At 41.1% G+C, this 21888-nt stretch overlaps 1 protein-coding gene across 4 annotated transcripts in view; it reads right to left on the reverse strand.

Annotated features, from left to right (window-relative positions):
- iqsec1b (IQ motif and Sec7 domain ArfGEF 1b) overlaps positions 1-9275 on the reverse strand; it is a 197510-nt gene extending 188235 nt beyond the window's left edge. For all 4 annotated transcript variants that reach the window (XM_061041442.1, XM_061041441.1, XM_061041440.1 and 1 more), the window contains exon 1: positions 8592-9275. In XM_061041442.1, the coding sequence (XP_060897425.1) occupies positions 8592-8875 (284 nt within the window). In that variant the 5' untranslated portion in view covers positions 8876-9275. The remainder of the gene's footprint in view (positions 1-8591) is intronic.
- Positions 9276-21888: the final 12613 nt, after the last annotated feature.

A 21888-nucleotide genomic window follows, 5' to 3' on the forward strand; every position in this document is an offset into this window, starting at 1 on the left:
TCTGCAGCTTTAGATCATATAAGATCATTTTTTTTTAATACTTAGCATGCTGAATAAGATGTATGAATGCTCTTCATTATGGCACACCTTACGTCCTCAGACAGATGTAATTCATTCCACTTTGGTCTAATGATGAAGCAAAAAATAGTAAAAAGTCTTAAGAAACAAAGTCCTCTTGGTTCAATGATCATTCAAAAAACGTATTCTGTGTTTTAAGAAGGAAACCTTTAAAGGTTTATTTGTGGGCCTTTATACAGAGAGAGGACAGTGGATGGAGTCAGAAATCAGGGAGAGAGAGAGTGGGCAGTGACATGCCAAAGGAAGGAGCCACAGGTCGGATTTGAACACCGGGCCGCTCGCATGGAGGACTACAGCACCTGTACATGAGGCGCGCACGCTAACCATCATGTTTGTGTGAACTGTGCTCTGGTATGTCCAAAACACTAACATGCATGGTGTGCATAAGATCAATTGATTTACTTTGAATTTCGGTCCATGGCTTTGAGCTTTAAAATATGACAATCTAGGTTCTACTCTTCTGTGAGTTTGTCATATGGGGCTGTGCTGCGATGAAAACAGTTACAGCAGGCTTGGGCGCCGGTAGTGGTTAGTGGTTATCGCATGCGCCCGTAGGCCCCGGGTTTGTATCTCACATGTGACTCCTTTCCGCATTTCATTACCCACTCTCTCTCTCCCTGAATTCCAACTCTATCCACTGTATTTATATCTGTACAATAAAGGCCTCAAAAAAAAACAACAATGTGTCTTTGACCAAACTCCTGTTGATACACTGTTGTCGTCATTTACTGGGGGTTTTGTGATTGTCGAAGAAAATGCTTTTTTTTTTTAATTGGAAATCTTATCAGATTGAAATGAGTGGAAAATGTATTCTCTGTTAATTTGGAGATTAATTAACTTTTCAAGCTCATATCATGATCTCACACTCGGGGGGGGGGGGATTCAAAGCAATTTCTAAACAAAAGTTTGAAATGTTTATAAAGAGTATATTGAAAATATAAAGAGATTCATACAAGAGCCTTTCATTTCACACTGCCATGGAGCTCTTTGTGTTCACCTCATGACATTTGTTGTTTTCTCCACTTTGCATTTGGCAATACATCGAAACCAAATCAGCATCTGCCTTCCACGCAGACCGTTCCAGGTTGTGTTATTTCTCAGCAGATTCTTCACCTTCGGATGTGCAGATTTACATTACTTTCTTTGAAGTATAACTGCTATAAGATACTCAAAATACAGGAACAGGATGCAACATACAGTATGTGACATACTGAGAACAAACACTGTCAGAATCAGATAATGTAGCACATCCACTTTACCTCCAACATCCTCCATGAATATTTCATTCGGTACTGTATTCTTCTTTTGAAGGTTTATTTTTTTCTTCTCATCTTCTCTATTCAAATGGCAGCCTGTCAGGACCACCCTCCGGCTTTAAAGTCGACACTGTTCTCCGTGTGAAATTTATTTTTGCTTTTGGATTTAAATGCATCACAAACAGCTCATATTTCACAGTTTGCCAACAGCTACTGTGGCATATGTGCTTACTCACAAAGTCAAAACTATGTTATATTCCCCCGACCAATTTTCATATGTCCTCTGGCAATGCTCACTTTTCTGAATCCTGATTCGCTGCGCAGTCTGAGCTGCTGACCAGCGAGCTCTTATTTCCTGCAGCGCTGCACACATAAAAAACCCCACAGTCACTAACACACAGATATAAACACACTGAACGGATGAAGAGGCCAGGTCTGAAATAAATATTCTCCTCTCTGTGAGGGTGAAGGTCATACAGGGTTTTGCTCATTTTATATGATGGCTATTGTGAAGGAGATCAAGAAGGTTCAACATATTCAACATGGCTATTGTGATTCACAATATAGCTCCAGTATATGATCCAGAAAGCTCCCGACTAAAAACACTTTCCTACACCATGGACTACATTCTCTCAGGGATGGTGCATAAAACAGTTAGATTAGATTATTCCCAATACTCAACGGCCTTTCCTTGACCTCTTGTATTGCGCCCATATGAGTGGTGGAACCTGCCAGTCATCTGCCACCAGGAGATCAAGATGAGCCGATAACGACAGTTTAAAACAAACCAATGGAGACTGATTAATGAACGGACGTCTTATCTAAACTACTTTAATTGAGGCTGAAACTGAAGGGGAAACATAATCCCTCTTTAAAGAAGAAAACTGAGAGCACAAACAACAATGGGTCTAAATAGAAACAGCAAGCTAAAGGTGGTTGATGTTAAATGTTTGGTTAATAATTGAAACCCTATAGACTTTGCATTCTTCATTAACTCATGTTGACCAAAGCTTTGATGATATTGATCTTTCCAACATCAGCTGACTGCTCAACTTTCTTACCTCAACAATTTTATTGCTGTCGCCAAGTTGCCAGATTCCAGCAATTCTGTAAATTTCTCACTGATGTGATGGACGGAGAAACAAGAATGACCGAAAGTATTTCAGGACAGATCGCCAAAATCTTAAATTTCTACTTTTTTTTTTATTGCCGTATTGTTTTCTATTAGCCTATTGTTAAGTACATTTAGGGGTTAATGTTGTTGGGAGCAGCTGTAGCAGCCCGTCTTCTAATCAGCCTACTGATATGGGTCACCTGCGAGTGACCCGTCAGTAAATTACTGAGGGTGATTCCAATACTTTGTCTGTTGAACATTTGTGTTGAGTACATTCTTTACAACGATATAAAGCATATTTGTCTGTATCAGTTCTATCCCCGCTACTCTACAAGAATAGGAAATGGTAAATTGGCTTGAGCTTGTATAGCGCTGACTACTCAAAGCGCTTTGTCGCATCTATCCATTCACACACTGATGGCAGAGGCTGCGATGTAAATTGACCATCAGAAGTAACTAATCTCATTCATACGCCGCTGATGAAGCAGTTGGGAGCAAATTGGGGTCAACTGTCTTGCCCAAGGACACATCGGACATGTAGCTGTCGGAGCTGGATATCGAACCCCCAACCTTCCGGTTGAGAGACGACCGACTCTACCAACTGAGCCACAGCATGAATGTGTGTGCATGCTTTGCTGCAAGATTGTGTTGCCAGTTTAAGAGCCAGTGAATGCAAATTTAAGCAAAATGGCTTTTGACGAAAACAAATTAAGATTTCAATTATTTTCAGAAACAGTAGGGGGGAGGGGCCTTACTCATGACAGATTATTTTCTAACTCCATTTACTGCATGCACCAGTTTAATGAAATATCTTCATTTGCAATGTGCTATTTTCATCTGCTCTAAGATGCAATGGAAACATAATAAAATAGGAAATGCTGCAGAAGTTAATGTTGTTTTCTAGTGCTTCTTAATTACTGAATTCCCAAAGTTATTTGTGTGCTATAATGCACAAGGAGCCCAATTTTCCTTTACAGAAAATGACTGCATGTTTACAATCAGGTTGGCAAACTCATTAAAATATGTAATTATTAAGATCAGTGTACATGATGGAAGAGTGTGATTACAATATACAGACTATAATTCATCATTACGGCACTTTGCTCCAAGGCATCTGGATGGCAGGTGGTGATTGTTTCTGGAAAACAAGTTAAGGCCGGCTGTTGTCAGAGATGATTCTTTACTGCTGCTATTAAAGGGATAGTTGTTGGTTTTCAGTGGGGTTGTATGAGATACTTGTCAATAGTAAGTGTATTGGCCAAAGGAGATGCCGGTACACTCGGCCCCTGAGCGCTGGCAAGGAAGCTATGCTATACCGCTATGCAGACGAGGTCAAGTCATTTTGCAAGTTTTCAGAAAAACACACCTAAAATACGACGATAAAATATTACGCTATAATTGGGTTTATTTTTTTCGACGCATTACTTTGCCGTCATCAAGCCACTTTGTTTCGTCACTACTTCAGGATACAACTAGGGCTGTGCTCAAAAAAATCGATATGGCAATATATCGTTATGTGCTCCTTGCAAAGACATGTATCGATGCAGATGTTAGAATCGATATGGCTGCAAAGCTGTGATGACAGTTTTAAAAGACAACTGACCTATGGTGCAGTTTCACAAAAACAACATAGCCATCGCTCTTGAATTCAAATATTTTAATGTCTCTCATTCTTTCATGAATACCTACTAACTTAATGATGATGGTCTCCATATTATTGATGATGATGATGGTTGTGACGATGGTTTTTGTTTGATAAACGACGACTTATAAGATGGTTTCTATACTGATTAGAGCTCTCAAGAACTGCCCTCAATGTTGTGCTTTGCCTCTGGTCACTTCCTGTCAGCACCTGTGTGTCCAATCAGACTCAAAGCTGATCGTTTGCTCTTACTGACATTGTTCCTTTTTTTCTAGATCCTTGCTTGTGTTGTACTTACTCTCTGATAAAAGCGTCTGCTAAGTGAATTGATTAATGTATTTCAGGGGGACCTGAATTGAAGCTGTAGGATCCTGATGTCTCTGCTGTAACTCTCAACAATAAAGAACAGCTGTTGAAGTGAATTATGTGTAGGACATGGTCATTATCCGAAATCAATGTATATCATGATATGTATTGTATCGTGGGGCAGTGGGAAATACCCAGCCCTAGATACCATATACGTCTTCCTATTTGAAAATTAGCTAAATTACTTTGTGCAAATGGCCTCGTCTGCATAGCCATGGAGCCTGGCATCCGCGCTGGCACTCTGATCAGTTTCTCAATGAAGCTTACGACTGATTACGAGTATGTCATACCCACTTTAAAAACCTAAGTATCCATTTAAGGGTAGTATAAACTGCTGCCCATATACAGGGCTGGATTATCAACTAGGAAAATTGCCTCAGGCCCTAGAACATTTTGGAGGATCAGCAGGAGCCGAGCCCCAAATCAGTACACTGGGTCTGCTAAATAGTTAATCTGGCCATGGTTAAACTCAAAACAGTCATCTTAAAAAACATGTTTTCTGTTAAGTGTTACAGCCTGCAAAAGGAGTAATCCAACACACAAGTGATGCAAGTATTTTCAAACCAAAAAGGAGTCTTTGATGCCCCTCTGTTTGAGACCACCTATCTAGCAGCACCCACATCCAGTCTGACCTTGATAAAACTGTGTGAGTTTGCGTGAGTTGTGAACTTTAACAGCCAAATAAAGCGCAGAGCAAACACAGACGAGCAGAACTTCCGCAGAGGATTAGCTCATAAAGCAGCTGTGATGGGAACAACATGCTCCCACTCTCTCAAAACACAACACACACACACACACTGCTCTGAAATCAGCTTACATCTCTGAGCAGCCTTCTCTCACTTACTTCACCCATCACCTGGAGTAACAGGGTGACAAGTCCTGCTGCGAGGGAATGAACCTACATTATACAGTGTGTGTGTGTGTATGTGTGTGTGTGTCAGATGGCCTCAGAGGAACAGGGCTCTCCCATTGGCCTTCCAGTCAAGGCCAGGACTGTGTGCTGACTGCGGTCAACACAAAAAAGAACAGCTGACGTGGCCCAACTGTTGACAGAACACGAGGGACAGGACTCCCTCACTCTCAGCTTAGTGTATGTGTGTGTTGGAAGAGGGAGTGCTTTAATCTAAAAATATTTGCTTGATCTTTAACCACAGAGATGAACCACGCTGTCAGGAGGATTCAAACACCAATCTGTGTGCTTTGGGTCTGTGGTGTTTAAAGGCCACATGCGGATGGAAAATCCAGAGAGACTACATCCCGCCCTCTGCTGCACACTGATAACTATTTATAGCCTCGCACAAACGATGAGTGAGCAAATATGATAATGATGTCATAGGTTAAAAAGGCCTTACAGTATTGCACTCAGCACAAATAAACAGAACCGGGTTATTGCTGTAGATGCAGCTTTGCAAAGAAAAAACATTTTTATTTTGGTTGCAAAAGCTGTTTTTTTTTTCAGCAGCTGCATAAGTAGCAGAGTCTGAACTTGTGTTTGGATCGTCAAACTTTCTGTTAGACCGTACAGCTAATCATTCAGGGCCAGTGATGCTGCAATGTCATATTCACAGAGGCGGGGAGGATGGAGGGATTGAGGGGGACTGCCATGGGACCAGCATTGCACTGGTGCACAGTTAGATGACAGAAAATGTTCAAAAAGGAGCGATTCTGTCACATGTAGCGTCTTCTTGTATTTGTTTTAAACACTGCCATTGTAGGCAATGTTGCAAATCAAAGAGAGAAGTATGTTTTAATGTGACCATGCTGATTCTACAGGATCTTTTATCAATTTGATTAAGGATACACATTGGAGTTCACTCGTTTTCTGTGGCTCCTGAGTGTCAAAAGTAACTGTGATGATGTCATAATGATGTCATCAGGGTTATCATGGCTTTGAGACTGCAATGTTTAACAGTAGGCCTGATTAACAATTTCCATAGGGTCTCAAAGACGTGAATGTTTAAAAGGCTGAGAGGGTTTATCATTTATAATGCAATTGGGATGTTATATGGGAAATGTAGGATCCCGCATTTTGGAGCAGGATCTATACCAGAGATTAAAAGCGAGGATAACTCAGCCTGTGCTGCTTTGATTTTGACTCTTGTTTCTTCAAACAGTGTCTTGTCAGTACAGTATTTGAAGCAATGGAGAAGAACCCCCGTAAGAGATACAATTAATATACTTGCAGTTAAAACAGAAAAGCTCTTATTACAAGATTTTTGGCCAGACAGCAACATGCAGAAGTACCCCTGAGGAAACACAAATCTGAAAGAGCTACCACCTCCAGAAATGACTGATATTAACCCTTATCTAGAACCATACACTGTGTTTGCTGTTCCCGCTTGAAAATCACCTGAGACTCTTTCAGTTCAGTTAAACGTGCGATCATTAAATTTGTTAGTGAAAGAATTCAGACGAGGAAAGCTGGTACTGTATTCACTTCTCACTGATTTTTCAACTCAAACAGAACAACATGAATATTCAGTGAAAGTGTTTAATTAAACTCACGGAGCACAAAACCTTCCTGATTCAAAGAACTGACGGCCTGTTTATCCAAAGACCGCTCAGTGTTGTCACATGTGGCCACCTTCATTGATTTGTTTTCATTGTTTGTACTGTCTGCAAAAGAAAAGACCCTTTATTGCCTAAATAAATCATGCTTTGTGTTACTTGTCAGGCATCTGACATTGTTTTATTTTTTTACTTCTCATATTTCCTTACCCAACAAAGTGTTTTCCCTTTACTGGCTTCTGGTTTAATTTCCACCATTCTTGCTTTAAAAAAAAAAAAATGTCTAGAGCAGATTCACTATTGCGTCACGGAGATAACTACACGTTGAGTGATTGGGATCAGAGCTTCATTTGTTTAAGGTAGAAAATGTCAGAATATCTGAAAATGCAGATGAGAACTCCCCAGAGCTCACCGGGACATCTTAGCATCAGTGACTAATTGTTTATGTCAAGTGAGTAACAGTCTAAGAAATACTTAAATGTTTTCAGGGTCTTTATTCAGGTAATTTGCTGCTTTCCTTCATTATAAACATGTAAATCCATTCCCAGGAGCCTTGATTAGGGCTCATCAGTATTGTGATATAATATACAGTGCACACATATAGTGACACTCAAACTGTGATTTCATCCATCACGACCCAACCCTCCACTGATGGCTGTAAAATTCAGCTCATGTTGACAAGCTGGAGTGCAACAAAAATAAACCAAACAACTGAAAAAACATGTGATTCTTATATTTAGTTTGTGATATGATCACTTAGTGTTTTATGTACAGTGGCAAGTGTTGCTCAAAGAGTGTGCAGCTGCTTCAAAGCCCTCTGCCTCCTGTTGTGTTTAAAACATTACACAATGCCAGGATGAGAAATCAATACGATGATACTGTGTTCAGAAGCAGTCAAAGATAACTGTAGCCTGAGCTGATTCTTCAAATTCATTAATCTATGACACTTAAATGTTTTGACACTTCTGATGGAAAATTTCCGAATCAGTTCTGACAGCAGTGCTGGGCAGCTCTCCAGTGTAACTACGCCAGTTTAAATTACAGCCTTCTATGGTGCTGTATTTACTGCATGGTCACATCATTGCTTGCTGGTTTTGTCTAGAGCAAACATTTAGAAGATAGATTACTTGTCATGGTGCAATCAACCAAAGAATCGGACCGTACAGGTGCGTAAACTTGGTTCCTGAAATCGACACAGCGAAGCAGCTCTCGATTTCCCCCTAATAAAAACAAAGTCACACCCACTCTGATTCGGACTTTAACCACGAGGGTCTGATGCAGTTTGTGTACTACAGAATATAATACACATTACAGAGACGCCAGAGCGCGCCTAACGGGATCCATATTACGCAATATGCGTGCAAAGCGTGTGTAGCCTGTGCGCGCCTGGAATAATCCCTGGTAATGTGAAATTGTAGTGATCATTTTATACCGTACCGTAAGAAAAGTGGCAAACAAGTGTGCTTTTAGGTTTGGTGGCGTGATTTGTCCTGAAGAGATGGCACAGATAAACAGAGACGCCCACCACGACCACGGAGCACCCAGTGTGGCGACACGGTGGAGGAATACAAACAGACAGTGTGCCCTGACAGTCGAACCATGTGGCACAAATTAAGCGCCAACTTACTTTTCCTGCATGATATTCTCCTTGATGGCTCCCAGGGTGGGGAGGCTGCTCTGCTGGAGTCTGCAGGTGGCCAGGTGCCGCTGGTGCTGATCTTTCAGGCATGCGTTTTCCTTGCAAAGATCCGTCACCTGGAGCTCGAGCTCGTCAATCCGGACCCTTTGCTTCTCCAGCAGCCCCTGCTGCGTCTCGATGATCTTATTCAGCTCCTTTAGATACTCCGCCGCCTTGCTGGGGTTCTCCGTCGGGCTCTCCATCATCTCGTAAAAGCCCCGTTGCCCGTCCATGGAGGCGATATCCACACAACCAGAAAAGCAGCCCTCTCTCTCTCACACACACATACATACACACACACACACGCACGCACGCACACACACACACACAGGCGCGCACTCAGGAGTAGTAAGACTGAGCGTTGTCAAATCCAGAGATCCACCTTCGCTCCGACATGGTTGGTGTGTCGTGTTGAAGTGACAGCTTTGCCGGGAAGTTGGCCGGGTTTGTTGCGCTGCTGTATACGCCGCCGCCGCGTCCGCGAGCTCTGCACCGCAACAGCCGAACTAACCTCCAACCAGCCGCTCCGTACATGAGAAGACCGTTTAACTCTTTCAGGGCCGCCTGGAGGTTTCAGCGCTCCCCGGCAGCGCGTTCCGCTCTTTCTCTCGAAATCAGCGCTGCTGTGTGTGTCTTTGTAACGAAAGAGACGGCGAGTTTGTTCAGTGCATGTGCACCTACACTCAACAGGTATAGGCTGAGTTTCTGTTGCGTCAAATCACAGGTGCGCAATCACGGCGACACCAGGATTCGTTTGCGCGCGGTGTCAGTCAGCTGTGTGATTGTTCAAGCGGGGGGGGGGTTGGAACTTCTCTATCCACCAGCATGCAAACAGCAGGTCAATGGTAGCCTGACTAATGCCTGTTTTTTTTTCTTAAAGAGAGATCGAGTGAAAAGTCATTCGTTTTAAACAATTCTTCAATAACAAGCTCTAAATTCTATCGCCTACTTTGAAAACTTACTTTAGAATTAAATCTGGAAAACACTATTTGTAGAATTCTTCATGTTAAAAGGTTATTTTTTTCAATTTGTTGTTGCTCAGGCAGGGCCTTGATTAAGCTGCACTGGGGGCATAAATGAGCAGCTGGGCCCTTTGCAAAATGACTTCAAGAAATCGTGCAATAAGCAAGAACAGTTTCTTGATCTATTTTGGACACCTGACAAACAGCAGAACAAGCTCCAACCTTGAAACAGACATTTCCTATGTCAGCTGTTTTCTGGAAACTATAAGTGCGTGAAAACAGTTACACGGCGATGGTCATAAAACCGACATGATACGCTGGAAGTTCCCCTCAACTCTTTGCAGCTGCAGAGTCGGGTTAAACTTGCGTGTATCTTGGTTCCTCACTATAGGCTACATGAGAAGTGGTTGAAAACAGTTGAACAACACACACCTTTAACTAAAACCAGGAAGTTGGGAGGTCTCTCCTCCTTTGCATGTTCGGTAATACAGCCTTGAATAAAGAAAAACTGAAGTATTGTCTTACAGAAAGGAAGTATACTCTTACTTTCCCCATCCAATTAAAGCCATTCAGTCATTTCCCTTCCTGCCACATCACTGTAGACCTTTATGTTCATGAAAGGAAGTGTTGCCTCATGTTTCTCTGTGTTTTTATTGGGCCCTAACACATAAAGGGCAATTTCTCTCCCAGATGCCGACTGGTGCTGATCAGCTGGATATGCAGCAGCTGTCTAAACTGTAGCCTTGATGGTAATAGATTTTAAATGGAGAATGCTAACATGGTACCACCTCTGCACCTGTGTGAATCACTTATAAGAGCATCACAAATTAAGAACATTTAGAAGCTGTAATATGATAATGAACCTTGCCAGCTTCCCCACACAAAGAAATAGAAATCATCCACAATATGAGGCGGTTGTCTTCATCATATCTGAGACCAACTGCGAGCCCATCAACCCTCATCTGATGAGGCGATAGCCAACGTCTGGGCCTTTGCTGCTTCTGTCAGATATCCAGATTACTGATGAGAGATATTCAGAACAAAAGTTTATTTTGTGTGCTCGGGGTCGAGATAACAGTAGATCTAGCAACTTGTGAAGATGTAATAGACTCGACTAAGAGACAACATCAAGTCAATGACCTGATTGGTTTCAGTGCTGTGTACACACACTTTGTGTCAGACAAAAGCAGATTTGATTTGGGATTCAATCACAGCGTACAGTATGTGCCCTGCCTCTTTTGTTAAGAAACTGTTCTGCAAATCTTGCAAAAACATGAGTGGTCAATTCTACACAGACTGCAAATGGACTACAAGAACTAGTTCTGGATTGACCTGCACGATAACGTTATATAGTGAAAGTAATATTAAATTACATTTTTTTTAAATCAATTTTTTGAATCAATTTAGGGCCATAATTGGAGAGAATGATTGCATTGGAAAAGACTATTGAGTTAGAAAATACAACTGCTTCCTAATTGAACATGACTTCCTGACCAAGTCTCGCCTCCAGGTAAATGAGTTGTCTTTAGATTAAAAGCTAGTCATTTCAAAAAGGATAATACGCGTGTAGAATTAAAGGTATACAGTAGACAGTAGATCTAAATACAGCTACTGGTAACCCTTTATAGGTTAAAAAAAATCTTATCTGGGGAGGTAATTAGTTAAAAAAACGATTTTCACAAAATCCTCTCTATGTCAAGACTGTTAATGAAACATTTTGCTTTAAAAGATTGTTATTTAGTCCACAATAGAGTGATCTTGTTTCATTCCAGCAGCCCCTCATCCAATGATTTTATCTGATAATTGAACCGGGCTGAACGCGTTGTTTGTTTGAGAAAATAATCGAATTAAAAGAAGAACTAATTCCGCCTTCTTGTGTGCGGAGATTTAATATGTAACTTAATACCTTTGTGTTGTTTTTGGCTTCACGTTTTCTGTCTATCTTTTTGTCTGACCACGTCCACTTGTCTACTGACGACCCCCCCTGTGGACAATTCCATATCAAAATAGCAAAGTCAGCTTTAATCTCTGTTAATATTGTACTTTTTGATTTCTTGTTTGGAATTTTACAAAATGTTTAATGGATGAAAAAACATCAAGAATCCCCAAAACGAGATCCCCAAAAGATAAATAAGCATGCCCCCCGTTTAGAGGACAAAGCCCACTAGTTAACATCACACAGAAAGCAGCAAGTGCCACTGGTCATTGTGTTGAAAACCCCAGCCCACCAACCAGTATTCCCCAAATTCTTACTTTTTGATTTAGAAAAAAAACATAACTTCTGCTTTTACCCCCCCCCCCCCAAAAAAAAAAAAACCATTTAATTTTATAAACACACCAGGGTAAATGAAACACGTCATGCTCTCCTCTTGTCTTTGCACTGTGTGATGAAAGGTGATTACATTGAATCGTCAGGACGTCCGCGGGTGTTTCTGACATGTTGCTCGCTCTGTGATCTACATCTCTTTTAGACTGAATGTACCTTACATCATGGTGCTTCAGTCTGTGGGGACAACAACACTGTTTGTCTATTCCGCAGCCTATGAATCCTTGAACACAAATGCAGTAAGCTCACTGTCATGACAGCAATCTAGCATCACTGAGCAGCATTAAGACATTTGATTTTTTGGTTTATCAATAAGAGTATGCAGTCCTAAACTGGTTGCATGATAAGGACTTGATTTTTCCTCAGAAAGACAGTGAGAAATTCTCTCTTTTTTTCCTTGTTTGAGTTGAATGACTGCAAACTGAAACCAGGTTTCTGTGCTGTCTTTTTGCACACTGCCATGTTTTCACATACAGTATGAAGCCTGTCATTATCCCTCCTGCTCTCATGCTCGTATAGTTGCTTGATGGGTCTCTCACACTGTGATTGCCCTCTAGTGGTTTGCTTTGTTCAGAGCACTCTGCAATGATGAGGCTGCTGATGTTTGACGACTTTGAATCAATTTTCGAGATCGATATCTGACTTGTAAAGAGGGTTTGGGGCAGTGATCCGAAGTGATTGTGCTCGGCATTGAGTCGCAGAATGAATCTAGTCTCATCTGGTGCGTGCAGGACTCTAACAGCTAGAGGGAGGGAGGAGGAGGAGGTGTGCGCTCACTGACAGGCACATCACAGCCGGCAAATCCTCAGTGCCATTACCTGGCAATTGCTTTTTTATGCAATGCATCCCATCTTCCCAATGAGAGAGTGGGGAAAGATAATATGCATAAATCACCAAAAAGATTCTATGATCTTTGCTTGGAGAAATCTTCAAAGCATGGAGAAGAGTACGGGCAAAGTGAATAGTCAAAAAGGCAGATTTTTTTTCCCCCCTCCTTGTCAGAAGTTATATTTAGACTCTGAGGGTATTCTTTTGCCTTTTGATGCAACAGCTCCGTCATGCAGTGATGCTGTTCGGCCGAAGCAAAACGCACATGTAGCATCCTGCTGCATGCAAGTTTTCCAGCTGATCCGGAGACTACTCGGTTCAGAGCTCTATGGTTCATGTCGAAATTTCATCTTTTTTTGTGAGATGAATTGGAGTCTCATCTCATAAAAATGCCAACGTATCAAAGGTTGCTACAGTAACTGTGACAGCTGCAGCTGTAACACTAAATCCCACATGTCCGTCGCGATGAAAGAAAGACAGGCTCAAGTGGGGGGAGATGTTCACCTCACACTCCACCGCAGATGTCGATAAAGCAAAAAAAAAAACGCGCCCGAGTGGCGAATTGGGAAAACACACATGGGGAGTGTCTGTTATTCCTGCCGGCTCACAGCTTGTAATTCAATTTGACTGCTGCGAGATGCTATCGTTCTTCATGGTTTAAGACGCAGTCATGGCCTTTAATACAAAACCTCAGCAGACTGCTTCCTTCCCTCAATGCAACGACAAAGTCGAGAGACGAACAAAGAGAGGAGTTTTCTTTTTTCTTCATGTCTCTAAAGGCTGCATTCACAAGTTTTTTAAACACTCAGATGTATTTTCTTCTGACCTCAAGTTAGGATTTAATACCCACTCCCATCAGCTGTTGTTTTATCTACTGCATCTGGAAAAAAAACAACATGGAGCTTAAACTCCTCCAGAAGGATTCGAGGGTTGGGGGGAATTTAAAAGTTTCCAAGGTTAGGCTATTTATGTGTAGCAGAAGTCTGGAGACATATTTGGGTCAAGTCTTGTCTTGAAGGGGAGGGTACAAAATATCACCATATGCCAGTAATATCACCACGATCACCATCTATGTCTGAAAGCCTTTCACACATGCAGAATACACCTGAAAGTTCCCCCAAACAGCCTTATCTGTAACCCCGACTTTATCCAAACTTCTTTCAGCCAGCCCCCCAAGTAGGGCGGCGGTGATGATGCCTATATCATGCCACTGCTGCACAATAGGTTTGATCTAGGTTCATGTAATAAAGCTGCTTCATTATGGAAAGCCGATTGAGCATATCCTTTGCCACTCTTTTGTTTATACTATGAATACGTCAAATTGCATGCAGTAATGATGCCAAGGCTAAGGCATCGTTTCTGAACCTGTTTGCTTCATTCACCACTCCTGCAAACGTCCTCTGTACGTCATGTTTTTACCTCTTGAGACTCATCCTCCCGTCCCGTCAGGATAATCTCCCGCTGCGAGGGACAACATGTGTGAAAGAGGAAACTCATGGAAGATTTCAGGGACAGGCTGTTCTGAAATTATCTAGACCTTTTTTTAGCAGCGCAAATTTAAAGAGGAGTATTGGGTATCTCTCCAGCTGAATTGAGAAAATATTTATTTTTGCAAGGTTGTCTCTTGTAACCCAGATGCAGACTTTTCACGGTCAGCTGACAGTGAAAATGTTTATAGGAATTTTTTACCCATGAAGGGAATTTCTCCTCCAGTAAAAGTGAATGTAATTTTGGTTATTTATCAACTTCACTTCAAAAATTGACATGACAATATTTATCTAACAACCAACATTTGAAAGATTTAGTAGGAATGTCTTTATGATGATGTTTGTTGTTACTTTTAAAACCTTATTTACTCCGACTTTTTGACTGATTTTTAGTTACCACGTGCAATCTCATATTTTTAAACTCTATTTTGGCCTTCACGTTCAAACAAGACATTTTAGATTTCATTCTTAAGTTTATGCAGCAAGTGATGCATGTCTGACTCTCTCATTCCCCCAGCCATTCTGTTAACACGAATACATTTTGTGGTTTTAAATCTCTGATCCAGCTTCAGGTAAACATGTGATGTGTCTCTGTCTGCTGATGAAACTGTTAACAAAGGTACCAAATCAAATAAATCTACATAAAATCCATCAGTCACTTTTCTCAATTCTCAGGTAAGAAAAGATTCATTTATGTAGAAATCAAACAACGTCAACTTCAATAAAGTGTCTAAATATGAATCAGACAGCTGATTAAAGACACCAGTCTTTAGACCTGCTGATGAAAGGAACAGACGAGAAGGAATAGAGGTTCTTTTTAAGTTCTCTGGTTGCTCATATTGTGGATATTTAAGGACCTTAGTGATTGTATTTCATCTGAAAAAAGAGTTGGGAGTAGAGTTTATGCTGTTCAGAGAAACTGTTACAACTCTTTTCACTAATGCTAAACACAGACGATGTTTGATGGAACAATAAAAAACACCAAAATCAGACTAATGTGAATAAAACATATATCAAATTGAGAGCACACAAGCAATACTTTTAGTTTAGAAAACTCACATTTTACAGTCCATGTTTAATTCATATATATATATATATATATATATATATATATGATACTGAAGTTTCAATATCATCGATGCATGTTTTCGATGGTTCTTGACATTTAAAACTTCTTGTAAACCAATTGTAAAAGTATGAAATTGCAAATGTCAAATGCAAAAAGTTTCTATCTTATATCTGACGAGAGGGTTCGAGTCCTGGTATGTGTCAATTCAATTCACTGTGTCAACAACAGTTTAAGAATGAAGTCCCTGTAGCACTGATTTGATCGTGCTCTAAAACGTATGTTAGCACTTTTCATGACATTATTTGCTGAACTTGTTATTTATGACTTATTAAGTATCATTACTCCACAACTGGGGATTGAAAACCCCAACCTTCCAGTGGAGGTACCAGATGTGCTTGGGGGGGGGGGGGGGGGGGGGGGGGTCAGATCTGCTCGGGTTCCTTCACCTGTGTTTATATGATGATGTAGCGCATTGTGATTGAGAGAGATAAATGTCTCCTTATGAAAGAGGAAGAACTCAAACAAAAAGTGTTGCACAGGTGATGAGATTTCCTGTCTGAACTTATGGACATACCAATATTCAGTGTTAGTAATAACTACTGATAACCAACAGTCAGCCTTGTGTAACATGTGTCACTTGTTTAACATCAAATGTATACTATGTGCTCTAACTTCTTGTTGTGTCCAAAACACATGACAATGTATACTAGTTTTCACCGCTATTGTATTTCATGGTAAAGATTCTCCATAGATTTATAGCATTCATCCATATTCTCATTTGTAAACTGTCCGACAAACAGCCAATCACAATGTGCTACATCATTATCTATCTATCTATTATCATCTATTTTTCCTCACACCAAGAATCAGGAAAGAAATTGGTCGCCGTGCATTTAAATTTAAAGCTCCATCAGACTGGAATAACCTACCTCGCTCACTTAGATCTATCACCTCTTTCCATATCTTTAAATCATCTCTACTTACTCATTGTCAAACATCCTGCTCTTGCTTTTGATTTTCTTTATATATATATATTTTATTTTTTTTTCAGATTTTTTTCTGATTGTGTAATACTGGCTGGTTGGTGGGTGGCTAGGCTTGAGGGAGCATTAAGTGTGAGTGAATGTGAGTGTGTGTGTGTGTGTTTGTGGTGTGGGTGTCTCTGTGTTTAAATGTTTGGTATTATGTTTTGGATTTACCTTTTATTTTGATTTTGTATTATGATGATTAATTTATGTTTCGTAAGGACCCCCTTGAAAATGAGATGATGCATCTCAAGGGGCTATCCTTGAAATAAATTACAAATTATACAAACATACAGTCAATCAGATTGTGTAACGTCACTAGCAGAGGCAGGACCCTGAGCGGATCTGATCCTACCACAGAGCCACAGCCGCCCTGTTTACACGATTAAAACAGTTCTTCAAACGTCTTTATTTACTGCTGCCATCTTATCTACTTCCACTTTATGTTCAAGTCAGCTTTGTGCAGAAGGCCATTATGTGTTTTTTTTAATGGATTTTCACCTACAATGGAGTTCAATCACTGTATTGTATGAGTTATGAAAATAGAACTTGTCAATGGGAGATGTTTATTGGCAGTTTGTTCTCTTCAAGGTATTTGGTAATAGTAAGAAGAAAATGGATGAAATCAGCTTTATTCTAAATCCATCTAGATGATAGCTGCTGTAGTTTATCCTGCCATTGTTGGAGTTCACCTACATATCACAGGATAGATGGCAGCTGTTAATAGGACACTGTCACCTCTCCCTCATCTCCACCTCTTTGTCATCCTGTCATGTATCTCGATGGAGGTTTGATGGATTGAAGGTTGAGTGAGGCTGACTTTATAGCATCACCACTGTACTGTATGTTCTATTGTATATGATTAGGAACAGCAGGATCACAGCTTTCGTCCTAACATTTCTCTTCTGATTACACGAGAGACGGGGAATTTAACTGTTCTATTTTTAGTTCAAAACAGAAAGTCTATGCCATTTTTATGCAGTTTTCTCTTAGGCAGACACTTCATTTTCGTTTTTCCTTTTTTTTTTCACTTTGGATCAGATATCCATTGTATATCTGTGTGACTGCTGAGGTTTAAAAAAAGGAATCCATTACAGCTTCTTATGCAAGCTTGGAATATTGATTTCTCAATAACTATTGGTCATATTTAAATATACAATGGATAATAGTCTTGGAGAATACAATGCGTATTGAAAAAGCATGAATTGTCCACTTCTTTGTGTGCCTGACAAAGATTTGTAGTCTCAGCTGAATGCTTTGAATTCTGACAGCCTGCCTCTGCGCTCAATACCGAGCTCCATCAGTGGAAACCAATAAGGGTGTTTTATTTTCCTGGGTCCAGTTTGATATCATGGTCTGCCCTGCTCATTGTCTGCCTCTGATGGATGGGCAGTGAGTTGAAACCGCTGGTGTTAACACTGACATGCTATCTAGCATCAGACATCTGTGGTTTGGTTTGTCACCGTGATAAAGACAGGTGCTGTGGAACGCTGTGTTCCTCATCCAAACAAAGACAACAAAGCTGCTTTCACAGCTGTGTGCTAAAAAACACTGTTTTTGTTCTGCGACACAAAAATAAATGTTAAAATGTGAGTTTGACCAAATACAAAGTCTGCCCAAAAAACACATTTTAGAGATAGTGCAAGTGCGTATACACTCAAAAAACAACAACTACAAATGTAAACTAGAAGCTGTACATTTCAACAAAGGCACATCCTTATAAACTGACATGTGAGAAAACATTTTGCACTCATCCTGATAGTTTATTTGATGAAGTCAGCTGTGTCTCCATTCAGGTTCTGCATCCTTTGAAGGGTTCTTTTGCAGACTGAAGCTCTTTTCACATATTCACTCCTGGAAACTTCAGGCTGGCTGCCCTTGAAATCTTCCTGAGTTGGTTTGCTCACACATCTTCCTCACAGCAGGAGACTATCCCTGTCGGATGGAGGGGGGGGGGGAGGAGGCAAGACATTACTAAAAAAAGAACAATGCAGACTTGGTGGATGAAACAACAGAGTCCTCTATATGTTGCTATAATGAAAACTTTTACCTTCAAATCAATGCTACCTCTCGTAAGACACAATCACAATATCAACAAAAGAGCAGAGAGGAATGTACTAGAGAACAGATAACATAATGAAGCAGTTTCATTATGTGCTCAGAGATCACACCGGTTCCGTGCATACAGTCTCTGGTCCTGTGCCGGTTGCAGGATATAAACGTCACCCCCCCCCCCCCCCCCCCCCCTGCCCTTTGCAGTGAATTTTACCTGCTGTGTTCTCACATCACCATGACGACAAATATTAAAAAACAAAAGTGTTACATTAAAAAATCTTAAGTTATGTGATGTTGATTATGCTTGCTAATTCCAGTGCAGCTATTGAGGTTGCTATAGGCAACAGGAGTGGTGCTTAGTAGCGAAAGGGTAAGGGTGGAAACAGCTGGTGATGCAAATAGGATAATCCTCTGTAGACCCAACCTTCTCATTTACTGTAAGTTCTACCTGAGCGGTCTCCACAGGCTAAGAAGGTCGGGTCCTACGAAGGATGCTTCACCTGAATTGGGGCACAGAAGTAAAGACATAACACACTATTGACTCACACTCTTAGTTGGTATGTTGCGAGCTATAGGTTAATCAAATGGCAATTAATTCTCTTTTGCAGGTTGTCACGTACGGTCTTGTTGTAACCACCAGTTTGACATCGTATTCAGTCCCACAGGGAGGTTAAGCTTTTCCTGAAACCTGTGAATCATTAAGCAGCATGTTAATAAAAGACGAACAGCATACATCAAATAGCCAAAAGTCCTCCAGTGTGCATGTTTACCAGTGTGTTGTATTGTTGCTGTTCCATTATCATGTTTCTTTTATCTTGTTTGAGGAGATGAATGCACCTAACCATGACTCATGTAAGGAACATAAAAGAGACTATAGCCTCATGCAGTGATGGCAGCTTTCCTCTTGTTATCATAAATGGATTCATGATAACAGTACTTGGACTGAAATGTTTTTTTTTCGAAAAAGCATCAAAGTCTTCGGGGTTAAAGATATCCTCCGCTGCATTCAAAAACTTGCAATGTGACGCACGCGTAATGAGAGAAAGAGGAGATAAATGTAACTCTTAAATGCGTTTCAGACGCATTTCAGCAGAGTGGCACTTTGCAGTTTTGCAAACATCTCCCCGTGGCGGAATATTAAAAATGAATCAAAACAAGTGGCTCTTTCATCAAAATGACACTGAAATGGTGGATAGAGGATTGGGGTTGGTGCTGCTAAATGTTTATTGCATACTCGAGTCGAAAAAAAGAACCATCAGTATGGAAGTGGAAGTGCAAGAATTATGTGGGACGATGCTTTTGACAACCGCTTTGTCTTGTAATTCAAAAGATAGCTGGAGCACCCACAAAGAGGATTCATCATCAATAACTGGGCGTTCGATGATTTCAATCCCAGAGGGTGGATTGATTGTTTGATGCTGAGCCACCAGCTTCAGGTATCAGAGTTAAGCAGAGACAGTGATTGAGCACCGTTCATCCAGCACTCGTGCGTTCTCATTATTAGGAGGAATATAAAAGCTTAAAAGAGCAACCACCGCCCTGAAACTGCTGATGCCTTGCCCCATCCTCTCTGTCAGAACAGGTATGTTAGCTATTGCTCACAGGGGAGGAAAGATGCACTCTCTCCGTGGGTTGCTATAAATCAGCTCTATCCCTGAGCTGACACTCAGCAGAGGACTGATCGGACCGACGGCGGCAGCTTACATATCGTCAGGAAGCAGGGGTGAGGCCATTCAATAACCCACACTGTGTCCATTTTTACATTTACTCACACCAGAGACCTTTTCAGACGGCCCCCAGGGGATAATATCTTCCTCTATCATCGGCCTTGTGAACTGGTTCAGGTTGATATCAGACTTTATATCGCTGCTTCCTGCTGTTAAGGAAAGGTTACTGCCAGGACCAGAAGAAGAAAATTACATTTAACCCCTGTTTGTTGTAATGGCCAGAGGTCAATCAATTCCCTCCGTTCTTTAACAATATCAGACAAACTCTTTGATGTGCATATTTGAAAAGGACAAGTCTGAAAGTATAGCCTACATGCTGGAGAAGCTAAAATGAACACATCAAACTTGTTTCCTCAGTAAGGGCCTAAATGTGTACGAGTGTGATTAAGCTGTGAAAAGAAAACTCATACTGTTACCTTTGGCAAATATGTAAGCAGACTGAACAGTTGCACATTAGTCATGCCGTGTCATTTTGCCCGAGAGCATGGCTGGTTTTGGTGTAATTTATGTTGGATGGAAACTTGTGTAAAAAGGGGGCGGCAGTAGCGCACTCTGTAAGAACTCCAGAATCGGAAGTATGGAAGTTGGTCTGGTTGCCGGGAAAAGTGCCAGGTCACTTGAGCACTGCCGAGGTGCCCTTGTGCAAGGCACCCACCCCCGCAACTGCTCGGGCGCTCCTTCATGTGTCAGCCCCTCACTGACTTCTCTCCATTTGTGCATGTCCACAGGATTCTGTTTGTGCATGTGTGTGTATTTCAGCCTCTGTCGTCCCACAACCATCGCCTGACTCCACCACCATCAGACTGCGCCGTCCCCACGACCACCACCGTCCTCATTCACGCACGGTCGGCTTCCGACCTCCGCCTCAACGGCAAGGAGGTGTGGACAACCGGAACGTGAGGAATACAAAGGAGAAATTCTTCCTGCACATTATCCCACATGCTCGCTTGTGAAGCCTCTCGAGATGACACTTTTTATGAATTTTGTGCTATACAAATAATGATTGTGTTAGGTGGGGGTTGTTTCTGTCATCTTCAAAGTGTTGCTCATGTTCTGCTAGAAGGTACAGCCCACAAATTCCTGGCTGCTTCGGTTCATCTCTAAAAGGCTAGAAAGAAGACGTCACCTTGAATCTGAAATATCAGACATATGCATTTCTTCAGTCTCAGAGTCACGTTTCCTTTTCAGCTCACAGCAGACACTTGGCTCCAATCCAAATATAACTCTGTTGCTATGAAGTCTCTAACACATGTGTATTACAGCTTCACAAACCTGAAGGAAGAATTACTCTTAGATGGTTGACACAATTTAAAGATATATCCACAAAATTATCAAGATGAATGAATTCATGAAAATATGTACTAACAGATTGATTGATTGATTGATTGATTGAATACATGCATGTAATTATATCAACTAGGAAAGAAACCATGGAGCTCATCTTTGTAGGCCACATTGGTGTTTGTCTTGTCAGGGGACAATCACATTGTTGCTGTCACTGATTAAGAGATGACACTCATGTTAACAGTTCACCCAGCCCTCACCATGACATTTCAAGGGATACATTGGAAAAGTCTGAATCACCCTTTTTGCAGGCAACAGGTCTGCGTTGCACTTTAGAGCTCTGTATGTTTGTGACTGTAGGCGCCGGGTGGGCAGTTAGCTAGTTTAGAGGCTAAGTGTAAGCTTAAACTATTTTTGGTATTTGCTGTGCAATTTTTTTCCATTGCTAAAAAACATCAGTTTATAATAAGCTGTGGGTAAAGT

The sequence above is a fragment of the Labrus mixtus genome, chromosome 7 (assembly GCF_963584025.1).
Source record: "Labrus mixtus chromosome 7, fLabMix1.1, whole genome shotgun sequence".
Lineage (NCBI taxonomy): Eukaryota > Metazoa > Chordata > Actinopteri > Labriformes > Labridae > Labrus > Labrus mixtus.